We start from the raw sequence: 19,138 nt of genomic DNA on the forward strand, positions 1-19,138 counted from the left end.
AGTCGCATGCAGCGGCTAACTGAGGCATGTGGCGTTCAATATTGCCACCAGCTGAATGTTAACCCCGCCCAGCTGAAGCAGAAATACAGGGGCATTGCCAGCTTCTGCCTCCCCAGATTTGGAAACCTCCCTCATCCTTTTCAAGTGCCTCGCCTTCGTCCAAGTGCCCATTCGCTGGATTACAACTTGGTCACACGCCATGGCCACTTCAGTGTACCACCCGATTAAGTCTTCCACTGGCGAGATCCGACTTCTCAGTATCCAACCAGCTGGGTCACTTGTCGACCCGATAATATGCCGTCTTCATCCCCAGCTTCTTTCTCAGAACCCGCAATACGAGGCTTTATCTTATACCTGGGATAAAAAGAAGAGCGAGCCGAAGTTCATAACTCTGAATGGAGAATCTTTCACTGTGCAAGAGAACGTAGAGAGGGCTATCCGGCGGTTAAGACAACGGAAGACGCCCCGGACCGTCTGGATCGATGCAATCTGCATAAACCAGAACGACACAGATGAGCGTAATTGCCAGGTTTTGCTGATGAGAGACATCTACAGCAAAGCCCAGCAGGTGTGCATTTGGCTCGGGGAGCCCACGGAAGGCGGCAAGCTTGCCATCGATTTGCTGAATGGCAACAATTTCACCATAGGCTGGCACCAGTGGATGATCGACAGGAAACACGGCAAGCCGGCATTGCCTTGGCTTCAGACTTTGGGGAATTCCGTGAGCGTACAGAACCGAACACATCTGATCCAAGAGCAGAACACTGGAGAAGTGCGAGAGTTCCTCGACCGCCCGTGGTGGAAGCGAGTCTGGATCGTACAGGAGGTGGTGCTGGCTCGAAACATTGTTGTCATGTGCGGCGCAGACATGGTTCCCTGGGATAAAATTGATGAAGCCACGGCTCGTTACACGAGGCGTTTTGGTCGAGCCAGTTCCCCGTTTGGGATCCACTCCATGAGCGACGTCGTCTTCAACGATGATCGATATTGCACGCTGAGATCTCTTCGACAGAGCTGGGCTCTCTCTTCAAACAGCCTTAGCCTATACGACACCTTGTATAGGTTTCGGGAGCTCCAATGCAGCAATCCCCGCGATCGCATCTACGGGTTTTTGGGAATCATCCCTTCGGAAATCGCCCAGTCCATAACGCCCAACTACCATGTATCGACAGCCAAAGTGTACCGGCAGTTCGCCAGAAAAATCATCGAGGTGACGGCAACACTTGATATACTGAACTGCAAGAGGGAGTGGCACTCTGGAGGTGACTCCAAGCTGGCTGACCAAGCTTACAACCTCCTTGACCAGGCCAAGTATCACGATGTCCAGGCTCGACTCGATGACGGGCCAGATCAAAAATTGCGATATGGTTGGGCACGACTGCCCCTTGGGTGGGAGCGGAGAGTCCAGCAGGGGAAGAATTCATGCTATTTTATCGACCATAATACCGAGAAGCCGTCCCAGACTAGCCCTTTAGAGGCTTTAAAGCCAACCAAAGCCCAGAGCATACCTAACCAGAGGCGCTTGCCAAAGGGGTGGGTAAAGGACTGGGATAATCTAGGTCGTGTATCCGTTGAGTACTGCAAACCGTTGGCCGCTGCACCAGCTGCCACTAAAGAGAGAGACGATGACCTGGTAGGCTTGGAACAAAATCCGTCTTGGGTACCGTGCTGGGCTTTTCCCATGGAGAATGACCCTTATCCGCTCTTGGATTGGACAACCAACGAGCCTAGTCATTGGGCAATGGGAAAGAACAAATTCGTAGACTTGGGCAGTGTTGGATTGGACGATAGCGAGCTATGCCTGAGCGGGATCTTGTTTGACGAGATCAAGGTCATCGGTGCAGCCTGGCATCCGACATCTCGCGCGCCACCAATTTCCCGCCGTGGAATACCGATTCTTGAACAGTGGGAGACGCTCGCTCTCGCTCCACGTGCCGACTGCCCCTACAATGGAGAACGGAGTGAAGCCTTGTGGCGTACCATGATTGCGGACTACGCCGGGGACCGCTCTGCACCCGCAGAGGACTGGTCAATGGTTGAAGTCTGGAATGATCGTGTTGGATGGGGGGAAGAACCTCCAGAGACGCATTCGATGGGAATTCATCAGACGACGAAAGCACAGGGAGCCTACGGCGAGCAGGAACTGAAGATGTTTAGGCACCACGAGGAGATCAACCCAGCGACCGACTCACCGACGGGCTTTAGAGATGCGCTGAGATGGGCGGCGGCGAGGCCAGGCGTCCTGCAAAAGAAGTACAGGAAATACCTGCGGAAAATCCACCGGGCCTGCGCCCATCGCGCTCTTTTTGTCACTGCCAGAGGCTACCTGGGCTTGGCGCCTTGGAACGCGCGGGCTGGAGATAAAGTAGCTGTGCTGGAAGGAGGAAAGACTCCCTTCTTGCTGCGTCCGGCGTCGACGGACGCGTACACTCTGATTGGCGAAGCGTTTGTTTATGGCATCATGGGGGGTGAGGCATGGGCGTGGGAACATGGAAAGCTTGCTGCGAGGATGTTTAGAATTGTTTGAGCTGCAGGCATGACCAAGACATTCACAGCAAGGACTTCTGCTCTTTCTTCAAAGATCAAGATAGCTTAAGATTCGAGAGCCCAAGGAGGGAAACAAGTTTAGCATGGTAATTATGTTGCCGGTCACAGAACACACACCAGATCAGCTTGTGTCTTCACTCTGCCGAGGGATACCAGCGTAAAGTCCAACCTGTAGTCCCACTCGATACGAGGATACAGCGCACAACATGAGGAATGAGCTGATCCGAGACAGTCTAACCGCGCAAGAAACCTATACGACAGTGGGCACGCCAATGACTCTCCCTCTCACCGCGATTCTTTTTTTAGAACCTCGGGGAATGATCCACTCGGCGTCTCCCGAGTGGCGTAGGGCTGAAGTTCCAGCGAAGCACCGCCTTTCCACGTCGCACCCAGCGCGGCAATCCAGAGAAAAGCTCCGATAATTAGCTCTTCCCCTAGCAGGAGGCCCTCCTGTGGCTTGTGTCCAAAAAAAGCGAGAGGCTAGAGCGCGCCGTCCAGAAGCCATAAGCGGCCAAGTCTCAGTCTTGGGTCTAGAACGAGAGGCTTAGACCTCATGGGCCCTCGCATCGCCGCCCCATTTTATCGCCTTGTCCTGTTCGAGGTGCGCCACAGGCCTAAATTTCTAACTATTGCTCGTATTCTCCCGTGGCTCCAATCGGGAAGCGCGCTGTTATGTCAGGCTTTGGCACGATTGGCTGGTATTGTTGTCAGGCGCGCATTAGCAGTCGCCGTCGTCGGGAATCAACGAAGTCGGTGGCTTGTGGTTTCCGAGAGAGGTTATTATTTTCATTCCAGAGGTGACATAGGAGCCATGTATATAAGCTGCTGGGTGCCTCAGTGTAACCATTCTCTCATCAATTCACCACTCCTACATCACCACTTCCACACTGCTTCAACTCAACAAACATCAACAATCCACTCAACAGAAATCCTTCAATCTCGCAAACAACACCCCACACACCAAAAACCTTCAAAATGCAGATGAAGAACATCCTCCTCACTCCCCTTGTGGCCGCCGGCCTGGTGTCCGCCGCTCCCGCCACATCCAACACCTTCGAGGTGCTTGCTCTGCGCCCTGCCACCGGCATTCATTTCACTGGCTTCCAGGCCTCCAACAACAACATCATGCTCAAGATGTCTCAGCAGGGGGCCACCTGCAAAACTGCGACGGATAACCTGGCTACGTTCAAGCTGGTTGACGGCAATCTGTTCCTGTACCACGAGGGTTCGACCCCCCAGCAGCTCTTCGTCGACCGCTCCGGAATGGGCCAGGGCAAGCTTGGCTACACCACGAACGTGAAGGATATCCCCGCTCGATGGGAGCGCAAGGGATGGGCCGTTGACAGCAATGGTGACCTGAAGTTCAGTGGCTCTGGCTTCATTGCCTGCCCCGTCGGCGATGGCACTTGGAGTGTCTGGGTCAACGCTGGCGTCAGCCAACCCGGTGGTGGCCAGGGATGCTTGACTTTGACTGCTCGCCCCATCAAGATCAACAAGCCCAACAGCTGCACCTACACCCAGTAAGCAAAGGGTTTCAATCAAGGTCGGATATTCCCAGGATAGACCAGTCGCGCCTAAAGACAGGATACACATTTCAAGCATGCATTCATAGATAATCAGCGTCATTTAATAATATTCTCCTTACTCTAACTGCGCACTCGCCGTCTCACTAACCAATCTAAGAATATCAAAGTAAAATGCCTTCTATGGTTTTTTTGGGATGACACGGTATTTACAAATGGGCTCGCTGTGATGGCCCTGTAGGCCAGTCTGTCCCCAGCACGATGCTATCCCGAGATATCCGAACGCTGCAAATGGGTTCTATAAACTTTTGGGCAAATTTCCTTAGTAATAAAATACCAACATACTCGGGGGCGAGTCCTAAGCTCGCCAAATCCCAGTTCTGTCCCTAAAGCCGAGTTCCTGCTGCTCTAATAAGCGACGAGAGATGAGTGGACCTCGCTTTGGACTGATTGTCCAAGAAGGGCTGAATTTCAGGATCACAGACCCAAGTCAGGCCAAAGCTTGATGCCGGGGACCTGTCTAACGCCAAATCTACCCCCGGACCCTGGACCCAGGTGGAGATTACCCGGTTTTCCCAAATATCCGGACCCGAGCTTAATGAACAAAGTGCTGCGAGCGTCGCGCGTCAGAACGCTTACACCTGCTGCTCTATCCCTTTGTTGACCTTTCCTCAGGTAATATTGACGTTGTAGTTTCTGAAAGTTCAAGACTGCTAGGCTTGTATTAATGCCAAATCTATTGTTTCGTGTATTGCTCTTTTGCCTGTATTCTTTTCCTGTCAGGTATCCCTTCAACCCAAAATCCCATCCTCGAGTCTCCATCCGTAATTCTCTCAAACCCTTCATTCGTTCTCATTTAACTGGTTTGAGCTTAACCACTCTATCCTACTTGTATCGTTAGGACTCCAATACCCCCGACCCCCTTGCCGATATATCTGGGATCTTTCCTCAAAGGACTTCTGCATCTTGCTATACTCCTCTTCATGATGACACATGTGGCTTGGGTCCTCAGGCGCGAACTCATACAAGTCAAGCATTCCGAGATGATCCATGCGGTCATTGTCCCAGAGGACATATGCTCGCTCTCGAAGCCCGGCTTTAAACTCAGCCATGACCCAAGAATTGCGCGAAATGTACTTATACTCGCTGTGCCAGGCAGAAAATGGTCCGTGGTCTGTGTCCTGCCGAATAGAACGCTCAATCAGAAGCTCCATTTCCTCGTCGGAGATTTCCTCCAAGGTTCCTTCCCAGATTCCGAGATTGTCACAGAACTCAGCAGAACACGCAGACAATGCATTGTGAAGCAAAAGATATATATTTCCAAAAAATATTGGCTTTAACAAGGCCATTTTGGAGTCATATGACTTTTCATTCATCACTTGATGAACGAAGCTGAGCCCTCGCGAAATCTATCGTTTGACTGGTTAGACAAATGTAGCGTGTTATTATATTGAGGAAGTTTGCGTACCGAGCATTGCGTCCACTCATTCTCAGAGCCAATACTCAAATAATCTATGTTATATTCCCCAAACTCAACATCGTGCGCCAGAACATCCCGAGCAGCTGCAGGAAGAATTTAGCCACGCTGATCTGCTTAGTCAGGATCAATGCTTACCATGGGAAAACCTCTTGTCGAGGAAATCATACACGCAGCCAAGTTGTTCGTTTTCCCACGGAGCAACCCGCGAGAAGAACAATCGGGCCTCGGCGCCCCCGATTCTTTCAAGAGTCGTTTGATTTGCACCTCGGTAAACCCGAAAGAATAGTTCGGCACGATAGAAAGCACGGCAAAAACGGAGGTATTCGGTGGATGATAAAGAAACGCTTGTCGGGAAATCTTCCGCTTCTTGACAAAGGAGCTTCCAAGCATCTGTTGCAAAGTCGTTTACCAAGGTATCAATGATCACGTGGATGTGCCCCAGTTCAAGCAAGCCGGAGATAGGAAGCGAATGTAGTTTGTTGGCCATTTGGTCGGGGTGTTCGTATAAATCATGGAGAAGTTGAAGCACAGCGCCGACCGCGGGTAGGAAGGGGTGACGCGACGCTTCAATCAAGGCGACAGAGTAGGGTAACAAGGCCGAGGGGATTCGGCGGCGGAGGATCTCGGCTCCAATACTAGGCCTCTCGTTGTAGCATGCGTAGAAGTAGCGACAAGTAAGAAGCACTGAAGAGATACAGCGCACATCGTCCAAGTTCCGGAAAATGGAAACCACTATCTCGCAGGGAAGGCTAGTGATGCCGGTCATTGCGTCGTCGCGTGATGGATTCCGCAGAGATGTTTGCTGACCGACAAGCGTGATGGCGGGGAGACTTGGAATGAAAGAAGGCGCTTCTTCTGTGCGAAGGGCTGGCGGAGGCGGGATTTCTTTTGCCCGCCAACAGCTGTTATCAGCCCAAGGTGTGTTTTGGGTAAGTATGTCTCATTGTCTCATCCCAGAATAGAACTGTTGGGTCTGGGATACAATTACAACCCCAACAATGCCAAGCCTTACGACCCGAAACGTGGCGTAGTATCACACACCTGATTTGTTCGGCGACTATCGATTCACTATTGTGGTGCAACTTGACCGCCATCGTTTTGGGCAGCAGTGAAGCCAGCCATGGACCTCCTGTAGCCGCATTATCTGCCAAGCATGGGTTCATCTAAGAATAAGATCAAGTCTACCAGCCATGCCGGATGCCCAACCTAAAACGCAGATGAGTAGTACACCCATCCTTGGGGATCTGTTGATTTGCTTGTCCAAAAATGACCCCAGAGATAGGCGATTAGCATTTTGGGCGCACAACTTCCCACGTTCCAAAGCATAAAAGGGCAGCCTTCCGGTGGGTAAATAACATTGCTCAACATCTTTCTTTGCTTCAAATTGATTGCTACAGCCTGGAGCAAGGTCTTCATTGTTCAACGTTTCGTATCCAGGTCCTTCTTTTCACAACATTGTCGTTTTTACGGGGAATATCCAGAGCAGCATGTCGTACCCTGAAGGACACCAGGTCATGGCTCCTCGAGCGGGAACGGCCTCTACTGCCGCAGGATTATGAGTCCTCTCGCTCTCGTTCAGCTTAAGGAATCACTAATGCAGTGCCGTTTTTAACACGCAGCCACGCTGATCGCCGTGATTCCTTCAATACGACATATGAACCAGTCCTCAAGGGCAAATGAGAGTATGTTCAGGAGGCATCACAGGCCTGAGGGCCTCAGCGGAAGCATAACGGTTATCGGCAAGCTCATGAGGCGAGAAGTTGAGCAGGATTTTCGATTGCAATTCAGTCCATGTATCACGGGTTTGATAGGTCATGTACACAAGATAAACTGCGGTTTACCAGCTTTAAGCTTTAAGTCAATGTCTGCTACGGTATTTTTTTGCTCGGGATACCCGGTTTCTATTTATCCCCTTCTGAACGTGCGTCGACGCTAAAGCCCTACCTATTTCTTATCGTCCTTCTTATTCTTCTTCTTGTCCTCCTCCTCCTTCCTCTTTCGTTCGACGCAAACATAGCAGCTACTCGCTTTCATCTTGTCTTTGCCACTTACAGGGTTCGGCTGGCACAGCAAGCCACGCCCGAAACGTCCACAAGGCTCGTTCTCGGTTTTACAGCAGATCCATTTGCCACACTCGTCACAGTCATACGTAGTGATTCTCAGCGTACACATGATGGATGGATTTCTGGCAGGCGTGTTGGGGATTTGATAAGGAAAGTTGATGTTTCCTGATGTTTGATCGCGGTACTGAGGTGGCAGGTTTGTACTAAGTCTGGGGGAATTTAGTCGGAGAGGGATGCGATGTGTGAAATATTTATAGATGATATTTTTTCTTGATTCATTTTCTAATAACAGCATATAATTGAACCCTTCTTGAGGTCAAGATAAACGTCACTTTAATTTCAGGCATGAATCATGACTGCACAGAGTAGACCTCAATCTGTGTCTCGAATCTCGGTCACCTGTGTCATTGCTGGCAAAAAAAAACCACCATCACTGAGCAAAGTCAAAAGATACAAATAATCACCCCGGTAAGTACAAAATATCGAGACACTCAAAAATTAGCCACTCAATCCTCCTGCTTGAGAATCCTCCTCCAACTCTTCGGATACCCCCTGGCAATCCTCCAAGCCTCTGCTTCAATCTGAACAGCAGTCACAAGCTTCTCCCTCCATCCTCCAATAACGTCTTGCATACTTCCCACGTCTGATCCGAACCCCCAGGCCAAAAAGCTTTCGGCCCTAGCTCCACTCGGCTCCTCAAGCAGCCCGACGGCTACATCAACGAGCTCCGGACGGTCATCAACGGCATAAAAGACAGAGGCTGAGCAACGTGAGCAGAAATAACGCTGCACGTCTAGAGAGCTTTCGTATATGGAAAGCGTGCCGAGGCGAGGATCCCGATCGTCGCTGCTAACGGCGGATTTTAAATCGTTTGTTGTCCTAGGAAAGCCTGTGGTGGCGGATTGGCCATTGTTGTTGGCGGGAAATTCCAATTGATGCATCAAAGCAAACGTCCAATTGACGACGTCAGCACCAAACATGGTCCGACAGGAGTTGCATGCGTCAAAGGTGGTTAATAATTTGTGAGTTGTCGGCTCCACGAACCAGGGTCGCTGGTCAGGCTGGATATCGGCGAAATCAGCGTCGCCACGACGGAGGACAAAATTGACGCCTCCACAGTGACAACGAAGGGGAATCTCAACGGGTCCAATCTTATGATTAGCACCAGGGAGGTCCTCAACTGGAGGCCAAGTGTGATGCAGTTCTTCACTGTTGTTTCGCCCAGCCATCCAACGGCGCGGGACGCTCCCATCCTCGTTCGGTTTGTGCATCCAAACGGAGGCGCCTCCATCAATGGTATCGCCCACAAAGATGTGGTCAACAATCTTGATGAAGTTGGCAACAGGACTGTTGGCCAGAGCGCCAGTAAATACACCAAATGCATCTTCTCGGCCCACGGAGTGTTTTTGGTAGAACATGGGAGCTGAGCATGTGCCACAGAACCGGATCGTGAGATTGGCGCTGAACTGGTATTTGCACAGAGACGAACCGCGGATTTCGTCAAATGAACCTGGCCACGACGCGTCACAGGTGTACAGGGCGCCTGTTGAATGGCGACATGAGTTGCAGTGGCAGCATGATGCTTTGAGAGGGAGTGAGGCTCGTAGCACTGTGGCCGTGAATCTGTGAGTTTTGCACAGGCACTGCGCCAAAACGTCGACGGTCTCGGTGGCAGCCATCGCGCTTGGCTGCTATTTCTTGGAGTGGACCGGATTCCGAGGTGATTTGATCTTTTTAAGCGAAAAAAGAATATTCTCGTGAAGTCAGCGCGTTCATTTATAATCACGACGATGTGAAGGTTGGGAAGACAGATTCACTCCATCGTGCAAAGCGTGCGTGCGGGGTTGACACCGAAGATCGACACACTTTCACACGACAAGGGACTTCGACAGCCATAACGCACTGTATCATTGGCTGGTGTGCTATCTGGCGATGGTGCAGCTTGAGGGCCGAAAATGTTTCTCCCTTGTGCACATGTCGGACAATAGAAAGTGATATTGAAATAGTGTTGTATCTTGAACTTGGATCAGGCAACCCCATTCTACAGTCGAATCATTCTTCCGCCACCCTCCAAACCAGTCTCTCGCCGCTTGGTGCACGCTCGCGCAACAAGTCCAGCGCCTTTTGGGCACGCTCAAGCAATGTCTCGGCCTCGACAATTCTCTGCTTGTTGGGCTTGATAATGCCCGACTCCAGCAGGGCGGGCATAATGTCGGGTTGCAGGTGCCATTTGAAGAATTCGTTCTAAAGAAGCAGATTTCAATTAGTAAATTGCTCAAGGAATGTTCTAGGATCATCTTACCTGTTCGTAGAAGAACGTCCTAACACCGATGAGCTCAACACCATCCTTCCACTCGCCAACCAAGAGCGAAGACGGATCCATGCTCAACTCAGGTTCTTGATCATCGGTTGCATCTCTGACGATGGCAGGCATCATTATTGCGACCTTGGTGCCTTTCTGTGCGATGCGGGTCAAGGGTCGAAGCGTGCCTTCAAGCTGCCCAATGCAGTCAATGACATAGGGAATATGGTCGGCTTGGGTACGGATAGCATCCGTGACGTCCGTCTTGCGGTAGTCAAAGCATTTTGTCGCACCATATGCCAGTAGCTCGTCATGGTGTTTCTCGCTCGCTACAGCCAAAATGTTCTTGTATCCCCAGTGGTGCAGGACCTGGACGGTAAAGTTACCGACACTACTAGCCGCGCCCCAGATGAGAATAGGCGCGTCCGCCTCAGGTGGGACATAATTCTCTGGGATAGGCCAGGGTAGCTCAAGACCCAAATCCTGGGTGCTTGTGTGAAATGCTGTCACTAGATTCGCGGGCGCTGTGACTGCCGCCTCCATGGTAAGATTTTCGGGGACGCGGCCCATGAGATTCCGAGGTACCGTGACATATGTTTGAAAGCCCTGCTGCTTTTGCATCTTGCTGGTGAATCCAAACACACGGTCACCAACTACAAGTGGCGCCGAGTTGGGTTGCTTTGCTGCTGGATCGGTGGGCCCAACAGCCACAACGATACCTGCAAAACTACAGCCGAGGATGAATGGATGTATTGTAAGCAGACCACCGTCAGCTTGGTGTAGATCCAATGGCGAAGAGGATGTCCACTGAACTCGGACGACGACCTCACCAGGTTCCGGAGCTTCTGTCTGTACTTCCAGGATTGAGAGGGGGGCTCGCTTTGCGGTGGTGACAACCGCTGGGTGGGTTGTAGGGTAAGGGGCTGCCATTTTTAGAGTGTAAGATGGAATGGTTGTTTGATGGAAGAAGCGATGGTTGAAACTATTGGATTTGGGGATTTGAGATAATCGAAGATGGATTTACTACGTATCTAAATAGAAAATAGAAAATGAGGCGTGCTTGGGGAGGAGACGAGCGACCACCTAGCTTAGACATCTCAGTGATAATAAGCCGGCTTCCTCTTCAGTGCATCCCCGATCATATTTTGACCGATTCACAGAAGATCACTAACCAGAGATTATTAATACAACCCTAAATTGGGCTGTGCGGATAGTGGCTACGTTAACACTCCTCTTGCACAGCTGCACAACTCAAAGTCGCTGTGTCGATTCTGGGTTTAGTCGATGGGCTGCAGCCTGGACCTCGACGCCCAAAAAGTGGACCACATTCGTCATTCTACGAATCAGCTTGCCCTGTTCCACCAGGCAGCTGAGTAATGTCACTCAAAAGTCAGCTCGTCCCAACCCAATGAGGCAATTGCCGAACCGCCATGCCCGTGATAGGTAAACGCCGAACACATGATCCTCCCTCCATTTCCCATTGTCATCTCGAAACCTCATCTTGTTTCGTTTTGTCATCCACCGGTATTTCCAACTTTGGCAACATGTTCATTACGCTGAAAGCTGCCAAGAATGGAGCCAAGCAGACGGGCATGGAGCAGGTCGCACTAAGCCATGCAAACCAAGATGGCACGCATAGCCGCTTCGGGTCAAATCGAAGGGAGGCATGTGTTGGATGCCACAACAAGAAGGTGCGTTATACTGCGTTCCATTTTTCGCACTATGATTTATGAGTATAGACCAAATCTAATCCATCTAATCACAGCTTCGTTGTACTGGTAGTAGAATATCATGCGACAGATGCAACGTCCAACAAATTGCTTGCATCTTTCCCCCTTCCCATGGCCGCCGTCGGGCCCGGAGCAACCGAGTAGCTTCGTCCACCATTTGCCACTCAGGGTTGCAGGGAAATTTGGAAAAGAGTCTCCTTCAGTCTGGCGACCATGGCTCAACAGCTCAGTCAACACATGTGGTCAACCAACCCAGCACCTCGCTACCTAATCTTGACTCTGGGGCAAAGCACGCGGTGAACAACGGTTCTAGCAAAAATACTGTTCATGATGGTTGTCAAGAATCGGTACAACCTCAACCTATCAGCGGATCAGGTCACGGTATTGCATCGACTGGCATTCAGATAGGTCAGCCGCACCCAATGTGCTTCCCGACAGATGTAGTGGCGGCCCAAGTCACGGCCTCAGAACAGACAAGTGCAACATTCATAGGCGACCAGTCAGGTATGTCAAAATCTCCACATGATGTTTAAGATTACGGTTATAGGGTGTGCTGACGTCGCGTTAAAAGCAGATCTCATGATGAGCGAACCTATCCAGGCCCAATCTCTCACTGCAGAAAACCTGATAAGCTCATCATCATTGGATATTTCTCAATTCTTCGCCGACTTCCCTGATACGCCTTGTCTATCAGCCACCAGCTTCACTACATCTAAGGTGCATGAAACTGAGAATTCCAATGGCGCGCTTGCATGCTCTTGCCTGGGAGACGCCCTTGATATTGTGCAAAAGCTTGATGACGATGCCTTTCAGCTAAGGACGCTTGCTTTCGACCATGTTCTGAAACTTCAAAAATGGCTGATATTCCATTGCTGCAAACCTCTCGATTGCGACAAGTGTGCCGACTTGCTTCAGACATACACCATCATACTTATCATTTGCGACAGGGTGGCAGAGATGTTTAAATGCCTATCAAGACGCATAAAACTGCCACTGTCCAACCCGACAGAGGTAGATGATCCCAGGTCTATCGAAACACCGGATATGACCACACCATCATCCTCGGGGATTCTCCCGAGGGACAAAGCTCCCTTGCAGGACGAATCCACTGCGCAGCTATTCGATAGCTTCTCTGGTGACGCTGGGCTTACGACGCCTTGCAATCCGGAGATGTTTTCTCCTGAATTTCGGGCCCAGTACTCCTACGATGAACAATTACACATGATCCGCGTCCTTGCCAAGATCCAGGTTCGGAATTTCAACCAACTCCTGGTGCGCATTAGTGAGTTGCAGCAGACTCAACAGAGCCAAGCAAGATTCGGGAAGATCATGTCTTTGATCAAGCGACTTCAAGAGGCTGGGGCTTCAATGGATGCATCTTTTCAGAGTATGTTGCAGGGCCTTGTGGGCTGAGTTTGGTATACTCTCGATGCGGCAGATGGATATTGAAATTTCCTGTTGATGGTTTGATATTGATGATGACGGTGTGAATGTTTGAAGGATAACCATTTGTACATACATGTGCTTAATCTACTCAATCATAGTTGCAATGAATATACCGAAACTGACGGAAATGTTTTTCATAAAATGAGACTGAGAAGTCCAGATTTAATATTGCAAAGCGCGTAACCCTGGCATTATGCGATCCGCAGTAGAGCTTTTGTGAATATTTATGCGTGCATCCAGCGCGCTGTAGTTTGTCATTTTCCACATTGGGTAATTGCCGATGTTCAGTTAGCGTGTGAGCCCGGATGTCGTCCGAGAAATTTTGGAGGCTAGGCTGAGATTGGATATTGTGTCTCCAGTCTAGGATCGTATCATCATCTGCTAGCGAGTCTGGCTTAAGCAGTCCGGAGATAACCCGTTTTAGCTACGATGACCAATTTTTCACATCCAGAGTACTGGATTCCATTCCATGTAGGGGCGATGTGTAATACCTGTGACGGCCTGTTGTAGGAAAGGCGAGTATTTAAGTTGGAGATGAGGCCGCTTCAACACCTCACATATTAAATTCTCTCAACCGATCAAGAACTCCCTATCTTTAAAAAAAACCCGAAGGCGTCGATAAATATCCATCAATCCTTTGTATAAAAATTTCAACATGGCATCCCACCCGCCTGGAAAATGCTGCATCGTTGGCGTACACCATGAGTAAGTTCCTTTCTCCTTACTGCTTTCAGAGATTTTTGATGCACTTGTTGAACGCGGCTCCGTCTTTCGTTGATGGTATCAAAGTCGGTGTTTGTCATGGAGCTGACAAGCTAATCTCACGCAGAGGCACCCCTACTGGCAAGATGATCAAGGTTGGACACCATGACGCCTACCTTGCGACAGCCTCCTCCCAAAATACCCGTCAAGGTGCTGGTCTACTCTACGTCCCTGACGTGCTTGGAATATGGGATAATAGCAAGCTCCTCGCAGACGAATTCGCGGCCAACGGCTACACTACCCTCATTATTGATCTTTTCAACGGCGATGCAATCGACGTAAATCGCTTCAATGAAGTTGACTTGCCAGACTGGGTGCAGAATGGCCGCAACGGAGCAGGTGGCCACACGACCAAGGAGATCGACCCGATTATGGAGGAAGCCCTGGCGTACATGAAGACGGAGCTGGGCTTTTTGCACATCGGCGCGGTCGGGTATTGTTTCGGCGCCAAGTACGTGCTGCGTCATTATCGGAACGGCATCGAAGTCGGGTTCATAGCGCACCCTTCGTTTGTTGAAGAAGATGAGCTCGCTGCTATTACAGGCCCGTTGTCGATTGCAGCTGCGGAGACGGATTCCATTTTCCCGGCGGAGAAGCGCCACCGGAGCGAGGAGATTCTGAAAGAAAATGGTAGTTTGTACCAGGTCAATCTTTTTTCAGGAGTGGTGCATGGATTTGCGGTGCGATGCGATCTTAGCAAGAAGCACGAAAGGTTCGCCAAAGAACAAGCATTTATGCAGGCTGTTGCATTCTTTAACACGTGGCTAGTTTAGTACAAGTATAGGTATTCATAACTCACTTATCTCGTGCATAAGAGATTCGTCAACGTTCATCCAACATTTCGGAGGAGGCCGGTATGTCTGGCTGTGGCTGATTAACAATGTGGCAGATTATGTGACTGATGGTCTGGCCTATACTGACGTTGTACCTTTCCTGAGGACAGAGAGTATCCAGGCCACGGAGGAATGTCGCATAGCTTAAGAACCCGGGATAAGTTAATAAGAACTTGTTGTGCTTGATTATTTGAGGCCATATACGAGTCCAAGGGGCTATGTGCTCTTTCTATTCCACTAGATCATGCGGGATATACTAGATAGAGAAAATATGCCGCGATGAATTATTCCATATTAACTACATACCTAACGAATATACTGCTAATTTTTTAATAAATAAAATTCTGCGCGAGCATTCAGGCAGCGCTTGAAATAGCAGAATGTGGCTAAAGCTGTGGCTAAAGCTGTGGTTAAAGCTGTGGCGAAGTGTGTGGCCAAGGGTGTGGCGGTTATGGTAGGCCTCCCGCAGAAGTGTAAAAAGTAGCAGAGTTCCGGTGCTTTGTCATCATAATATTTGTTCCAATGACAGTCCATGCTCCCCGGCGTCCTCAATTTTCTTGAGACCTGGATGAAGGGCAGTGCAGCTGCAGCCAATGACATTCAAGGCACTAAGAGGGGAGGGCCTCATTGCGCCGGGCGGGCAGTGCAGCTGCAGCCAATGACATTCAAGGCACTAAGAGGGGGGCCTCATTGCGCCGGGCGGGCAGAGCCTCTTTATATTCCGCAACATGTTCACAAATTTATACCTTGAATATAAGGCAGCAAGGAGTATCGGCGGGCCCGCAAATTCGGGAGATTTCGCTCATTTTGCCGGGCAGCAGTACTTTGTATCACCAGGAGCTATTCACAACTTTGGAGGTGTTTCTTGAGGCCACGCTTCAACAATTCCCACCACGGAACTAAAAAGCTCCTGAAACCTCACCTCTTCAGCTTCTCGCCCAGTCTTGGATTCCATTTCGATCATCCGGGCAGCAATGCACCCCCTTCCCGTTGCGCTCCTTAAATGATCTTGCAGCTTGTCGGCTCGTGTGAAGCCCGCGCTGCAACCCCACGGCGTTCCATCGTCCAGTTCCCCCGCGCACAGGTACTTTTTGTCGCCGGCGTGAATAGCCTCGTGTCTCTTACAATCTGACTGGCGTGTAAAAGTCTTGTTGCATGTACCGCAACGAAATGGCTTGGAGTTTTCGTGGGTTCGCATGTGGTTTCGAAGCGTGGACCGCCGTGTAAACAACTTGGGACAGTGTGGGCAGGGAATGTGCCCTTTTGTTGTGCTTCGCTCCTCCTTTGGCGGAGTAGGGAATTCCATCATCCTGTTGCTCCCCGGATCTGCTCCATGAACCTCAACCAGGTGCTTCTGCAAAGCCTTCTCAGTACCATACCCAAATGTATACATGCTGCAGCCCGTGTCGGTGCATCTGTATGGCCTCTCGTGTTTTTCGACATGCAGGGCTCGTTCTGCATCCCTGGCGAACCCAGCATAAAATCTTACGCAGTTGATTCGAGAACACTTGAACCAGTCCGAGTTCTTGCCATAGTAAGTGCGAAGAAGTGCTAGTTCGTCACCGTCAGACACCGCAACCGCGTTCTCTATCGCTTCCCTGACGTCATTTGTGACCTGTCCAAGGTCCAGTGGATCTTTGAGCGACGGTCCGGTACCGTCCGGTCCGAGTTGCTTCCGGGACGACACAATCGCCTGAGCGAGTTTGACAGAGAAATCGGACTCGTGGAATATCTTGATCTTTTCCATAATGGTAGCTGAGACCGTCAATTCCGTCCGAGAGTCTAACCAATGGAACGTCAGAAACGATTCAAGACACTCGCCCAGGTGGCTGATTTCTTCGTCGCTGCTAAGGCCGGGTAGAGCGGATTGCAAATGAAGAGACCAACAAGCAACGGCGTATTCGAAAAAGGAGTAATGCCCCTTCATTAAGTATTGTTTGATGGCAGAGGGATCTTGGCCTCGACCACATTCGTCCGTGCTCAAGAAGAGAAGGCATGTTTGTGCCAAGTCGCATTCCACTTTGGATGGCTGCAAATACTTTGTCCGAATAAGATGACTTATGGAAGTTAGCAATGTTTTATAGGCCGTGGACACAGATGCGATATCTCACGCTTTGGCCGTTGGGTGAACAAGCTCTACCGAATCGTCCTCCTGGTGTTCCACCAGCGACCAGCACAGGTCTTTCGGGTCGACCCTTAGTTTTCGCATTGCGTGATCTACTTGCTCATCTTCTTCAGAGTCAAAGGCAAAGTATCCCTGGATCTCGTGCCAACGAAGGGGCCTCTTTGCCACCGCCAGAAGCCCGAGAAGTCGGCGAATTGTTTTAGATGGTGCACCGGCATTTTCGCCCACGATTCGACCAAGAATCGTATCATACCTTGTACAAGAATTAGTATGCCACAACATATGATTTCAGGGCTTCTTACAAATCTCCAAGCTCGTCTGGGAAATGGTCTGGCTGAATCTGCGCTAGCAGCTCCTCACGAGTAGGCATTCCATACAAGCACTGCACCACAAGTTTGGCGAATAAAAACATGCCTAAATTTGTTAGACTAAAGAATTTCAGAGGGGACGCTAAATTACCTCTCGCAGAAGACATTATAATGTCCGTTAATGGGTGCACAGCTGGATCAAGCTGACCGTGCTTCTCTTCAATCTTGTCGCGCCAAGAGTCAACATATCGCCTAATGTCCTTGTGGACGTGAGAAGGGAGGATCTTGATCGCTGGAACCATGACCAAATCCTTCTTCGCAATCCCGTCTTCTTGGCTCACAAAGAGACATCGAATGTTACCGTGGTCGTCCTTACCGAGCTTATTTACCCGCTCACTAAACCAGGAGCAAATTTCCTTTCTCTCCTCACGCCTGCACTCGTCTATGCCGTCGATTATGATGTATGTCGTCTTATCAGAGTCCAAAGCAACATCGAGCAGCTCCTTCGCCATTGAGACGTCTCGTAGAATCGCTTCACCGCTCTGCAAGTTTCCTTTTTCGTATAGTTGAAGGAGAAGATCCTCGTCGCCTTTGACTAGCTGACTGAGTAGGCCGCGGGCTACGGCCACAAAATTGTTTCGAGTATCATTCGTCCCCTTACAATAGAAGTAGGCGAGTCTGACTTGATCTTTGTCGACAAGTCCTTGGACTGCGTCAACAATAGTGGAGGCTAAGACGGTTTTACCTAATGCTGTTAGCTCTCGTCCTCTCTCATCCTAATGCCTAATGAGATGAATTAGGTATTACACACCTGCTCCAGGGATGCCATTCAACCAGAGCAACGGAGTAGAACAATAAAAAAGGTCAAACCAGTTATTGAAGCCGCGATCCGCCAGCAACCACTCTCCCGATCCGGGGAACTTATCCTTTGTGCACTTGTCATGCTGGAGTTTTGAGTTGTACGGAGAAAGCCACCGCATGACCTCTGGTAGTCTCTGACGGAGATACTCGTTTTGGAGGCCTTGAAACTTTTCCTCGGCCAATCTTCGCAACGTTTGGGTCTCCTCAAATAGTACTATCGACGCCTGTGACTCCACAAGATGTCGATGACGCCTCATGTTATCTTTGAGTTCCTCCAATTTCAGTGCGAAGCCTCTCCAAACTGCCTGGAACATCTGTTTCCACACTAGCAGAGTTGCTTAGTTTTTGGGAATTCTTTCACGTAAAGGTAATAATGATACTGACTCGGTTTTCGAAAGTGCTTCATCGCGCATGAGTGGAATTCAAGGATGTCTTTGTAAATCAAAGCCAAGACTGTTCTCATGTACTCATTAGAAACGCAATGGGCCCGATACGCTGATAATTGGGGAATGAGTTCTCCTAGTTCAAAGTATGCATCGAGCAGTGAACTCAGAGCCTCTGAAAAGTTGGAAGCGATCTGGAAGTGTTGTCAGGAAGATTCCGAGCTAAGAAAGATGACCAATCATATACCTGTAGTATGAACTTCATTGGGCCCTGTACAAGTATGTGATGTCAGTAGATGCAAAAAAAACATGCATAGGGAGCATAGTCTAACCGACCAGAATGCGAGTGTGCTGGACGACACGCAGAACAACGAAAGCTTGCCGTACCCAGATAAAGGCCAGAGCCTCTGACGCATTCAAGAAGACCTCGATGACCTTTCCATACTGTTCCATGCTCGATAGAAATGGCTCCAGCCTGCGGATCCATTGTTGCCGGCCGCTCGATATTTGCTTCTGCTGGATGCTTGCAATGGTGCTCTTGACGTCGTCAACCGTAGTGTTTTGAAATGTGAGCGCTTGCTGGCTCGTGAGTTTGGCTGTTGTCTTGAACTTATCAAGAAACAGATTGAAATCCTGGTTTGCGTCGCCATTAGGTAAAGGCTGAGTTTTTTTAGGATCAGGCTGTTGTTTCCCCGGACCCGGATGGTTGCCAGAGTGAGGCTGTTTGCTTGTGGTGGATGGTGCCATCGCAATCCAGTGGTGGTGAAAGATAAGA

At 50.0% G+C, this 19,138-nt stretch overlaps 8 protein-coding genes across 8 annotated transcripts; 4 read left to right on the forward strand and 4 right to left on the reverse strand.

Moving 5' to 3' along the window:
• Positions 1–385: 385 nt before the first annotated feature.
• On the forward strand, positions 386–2,473 carry BGZ61DRAFT_293922 (heterokaryon incompatibility protein-domain-containing protein; the record flags this gene model as incomplete). The annotated part of the gene is made up of 1 exon (XM_046238606.1): positions 386–2,473. A coding segment is annotated over one exon (2,088 nt), but the record flags the coding sequence as incomplete, so codon positions are not given.
• An 844-nt stretch (positions 2,474–3,317) lies between these two features.
• Positions 3,318–4,396, forward strand: BGZ61DRAFT_518464 (uncharacterized protein; the record flags this gene model as incomplete). The annotated part of the gene is made up of 2 exons (XM_046252362.1): positions 3,318–4,067; positions 4,312–4,396. The coding sequence occupies exons 1-2, from the start codon at positions 3,523–3,525 to the stop codon at positions 4,394–4,396; spliced, it is 630 nt and encodes a 209-aa protein (XP_046103773.1). The 5' UTR covers positions 3,318–3,522.
• A 386-nt stretch (positions 4,397–4,782) lies between these two features.
• BGZ61DRAFT_41692 (uncharacterized protein) lies at positions 4,783–6,359 on the reverse strand. The gene is made up of 3 exons (XM_046243395.1): positions 5,686–6,359; positions 5,539–5,633; positions 4,783–5,479 (listed from the first exon to the last, which is right to left on the reverse strand). Exons 1-3 carry the CDS (start codon positions 6,314–6,316, stop codon positions 4,913–4,915), a joined length of 1,293 nt encoding a protein of 430 aa, XP_046103774.1. The 5' UTR covers positions 6,317–6,359; the 3' UTR covers positions 4,783–4,912.
• A 1,563-nt stretch (positions 6,360–7,922) lies between these two features.
• Positions 7,923–9,434, reverse strand: BGZ61DRAFT_453134 (Mss4-like protein). The gene has a single exon (XM_046246038.1). The coding sequence runs from the start codon at positions 9,290–9,292 to the stop codon at positions 8,120–8,122; it is 1,173 nt and encodes a 390-aa protein (XP_046103775.1). The 5' UTR covers positions 9,293–9,434; the 3' UTR covers positions 7,923–8,119.
• A 231-nt stretch (positions 9,435–9,665) lies between these two features.
• BGZ61DRAFT_546561 (chaperonin 10-like protein) lies at positions 9,666–10,845 on the reverse strand (the record flags this gene model as incomplete). The annotated part of the gene is made up of 2 exons (XM_046255336.1): positions 9,666–9,857; positions 9,916–10,845. The coding sequence occupies 2 exons, from the start codon at positions 10,843–10,845 to the stop codon at positions 9,666–9,668; spliced, it is 1,122 nt and encodes a 373-aa protein (XP_046103776.1).
• A 580-nt stretch (positions 10,846–11,425) lies between these two features.
• Positions 11,426–13,220, forward strand: BGZ61DRAFT_421539 (uncharacterized protein). The gene is made up of 3 exons (XM_046243507.1): positions 11,426–11,606; positions 11,681–12,149; positions 12,217–13,220. The coding sequence occupies exons 1-3, from the start codon at positions 11,460–11,462 to the stop codon at positions 13,056–13,058; spliced, it is 1,458 nt and encodes a 485-aa protein (XP_046103777.1). The 5' UTR covers positions 11,426–11,459; the 3' UTR covers positions 13,059–13,220.
• A 319-nt stretch (positions 13,221–13,539) lies between these two features.
• BGZ61DRAFT_588965 (dienelactone hydrolase) lies at positions 13,540–14,831 on the forward strand. Its single transcript, XM_046256555.1, has 2 exons — positions 13,540–13,796; positions 13,921–14,831. The coding sequence occupies exons 1-2, from the start codon at positions 13,747–13,749 to the stop codon at positions 14,624–14,626; spliced, it is 756 nt and encodes a 251-aa protein (XP_046103778.1). The 5' UTR covers positions 13,540–13,746; the 3' UTR covers positions 14,627–14,831.
• Positions 14,832–15,485: 654 nt separating this feature from the next.
• Positions 15,486–19,120, reverse strand: BGZ61DRAFT_518469 (uncharacterized protein). Its single transcript, XM_046252363.1, has 8 exons — positions 18,751–19,120; positions 18,611–18,634; positions 18,365–18,557; positions 17,931–18,305; positions 17,271–17,864; positions 17,114–17,225; positions 16,798–17,064; positions 15,486–16,743 (listed from the first exon to the last, which is right to left on the reverse strand). Exons 1-8 carry the CDS (start codon positions 19,108–19,110, stop codon positions 15,531–15,533), a joined length of 3,138 nt encoding a protein of 1,045 aa, XP_046103779.1. The 5' UTR covers positions 19,111–19,120; the 3' UTR covers positions 15,486–15,530.
• Positions 19,121–19,138: the final 18 nt, after the last annotated feature.

The sequence above is a fragment of the Ilyonectria robusta genome (genome assembly GCF_021365365.1).
Source record: "Ilyonectria robusta strain PMI_751 chromosome Unknown BGZ61scaffold_11, whole genome shotgun sequence".
Taxonomy (NCBI): Eukaryota; Fungi; Ascomycota; class Sordariomycetes; order Hypocreales; family Nectriaceae; genus Ilyonectria; species Ilyonectria robusta.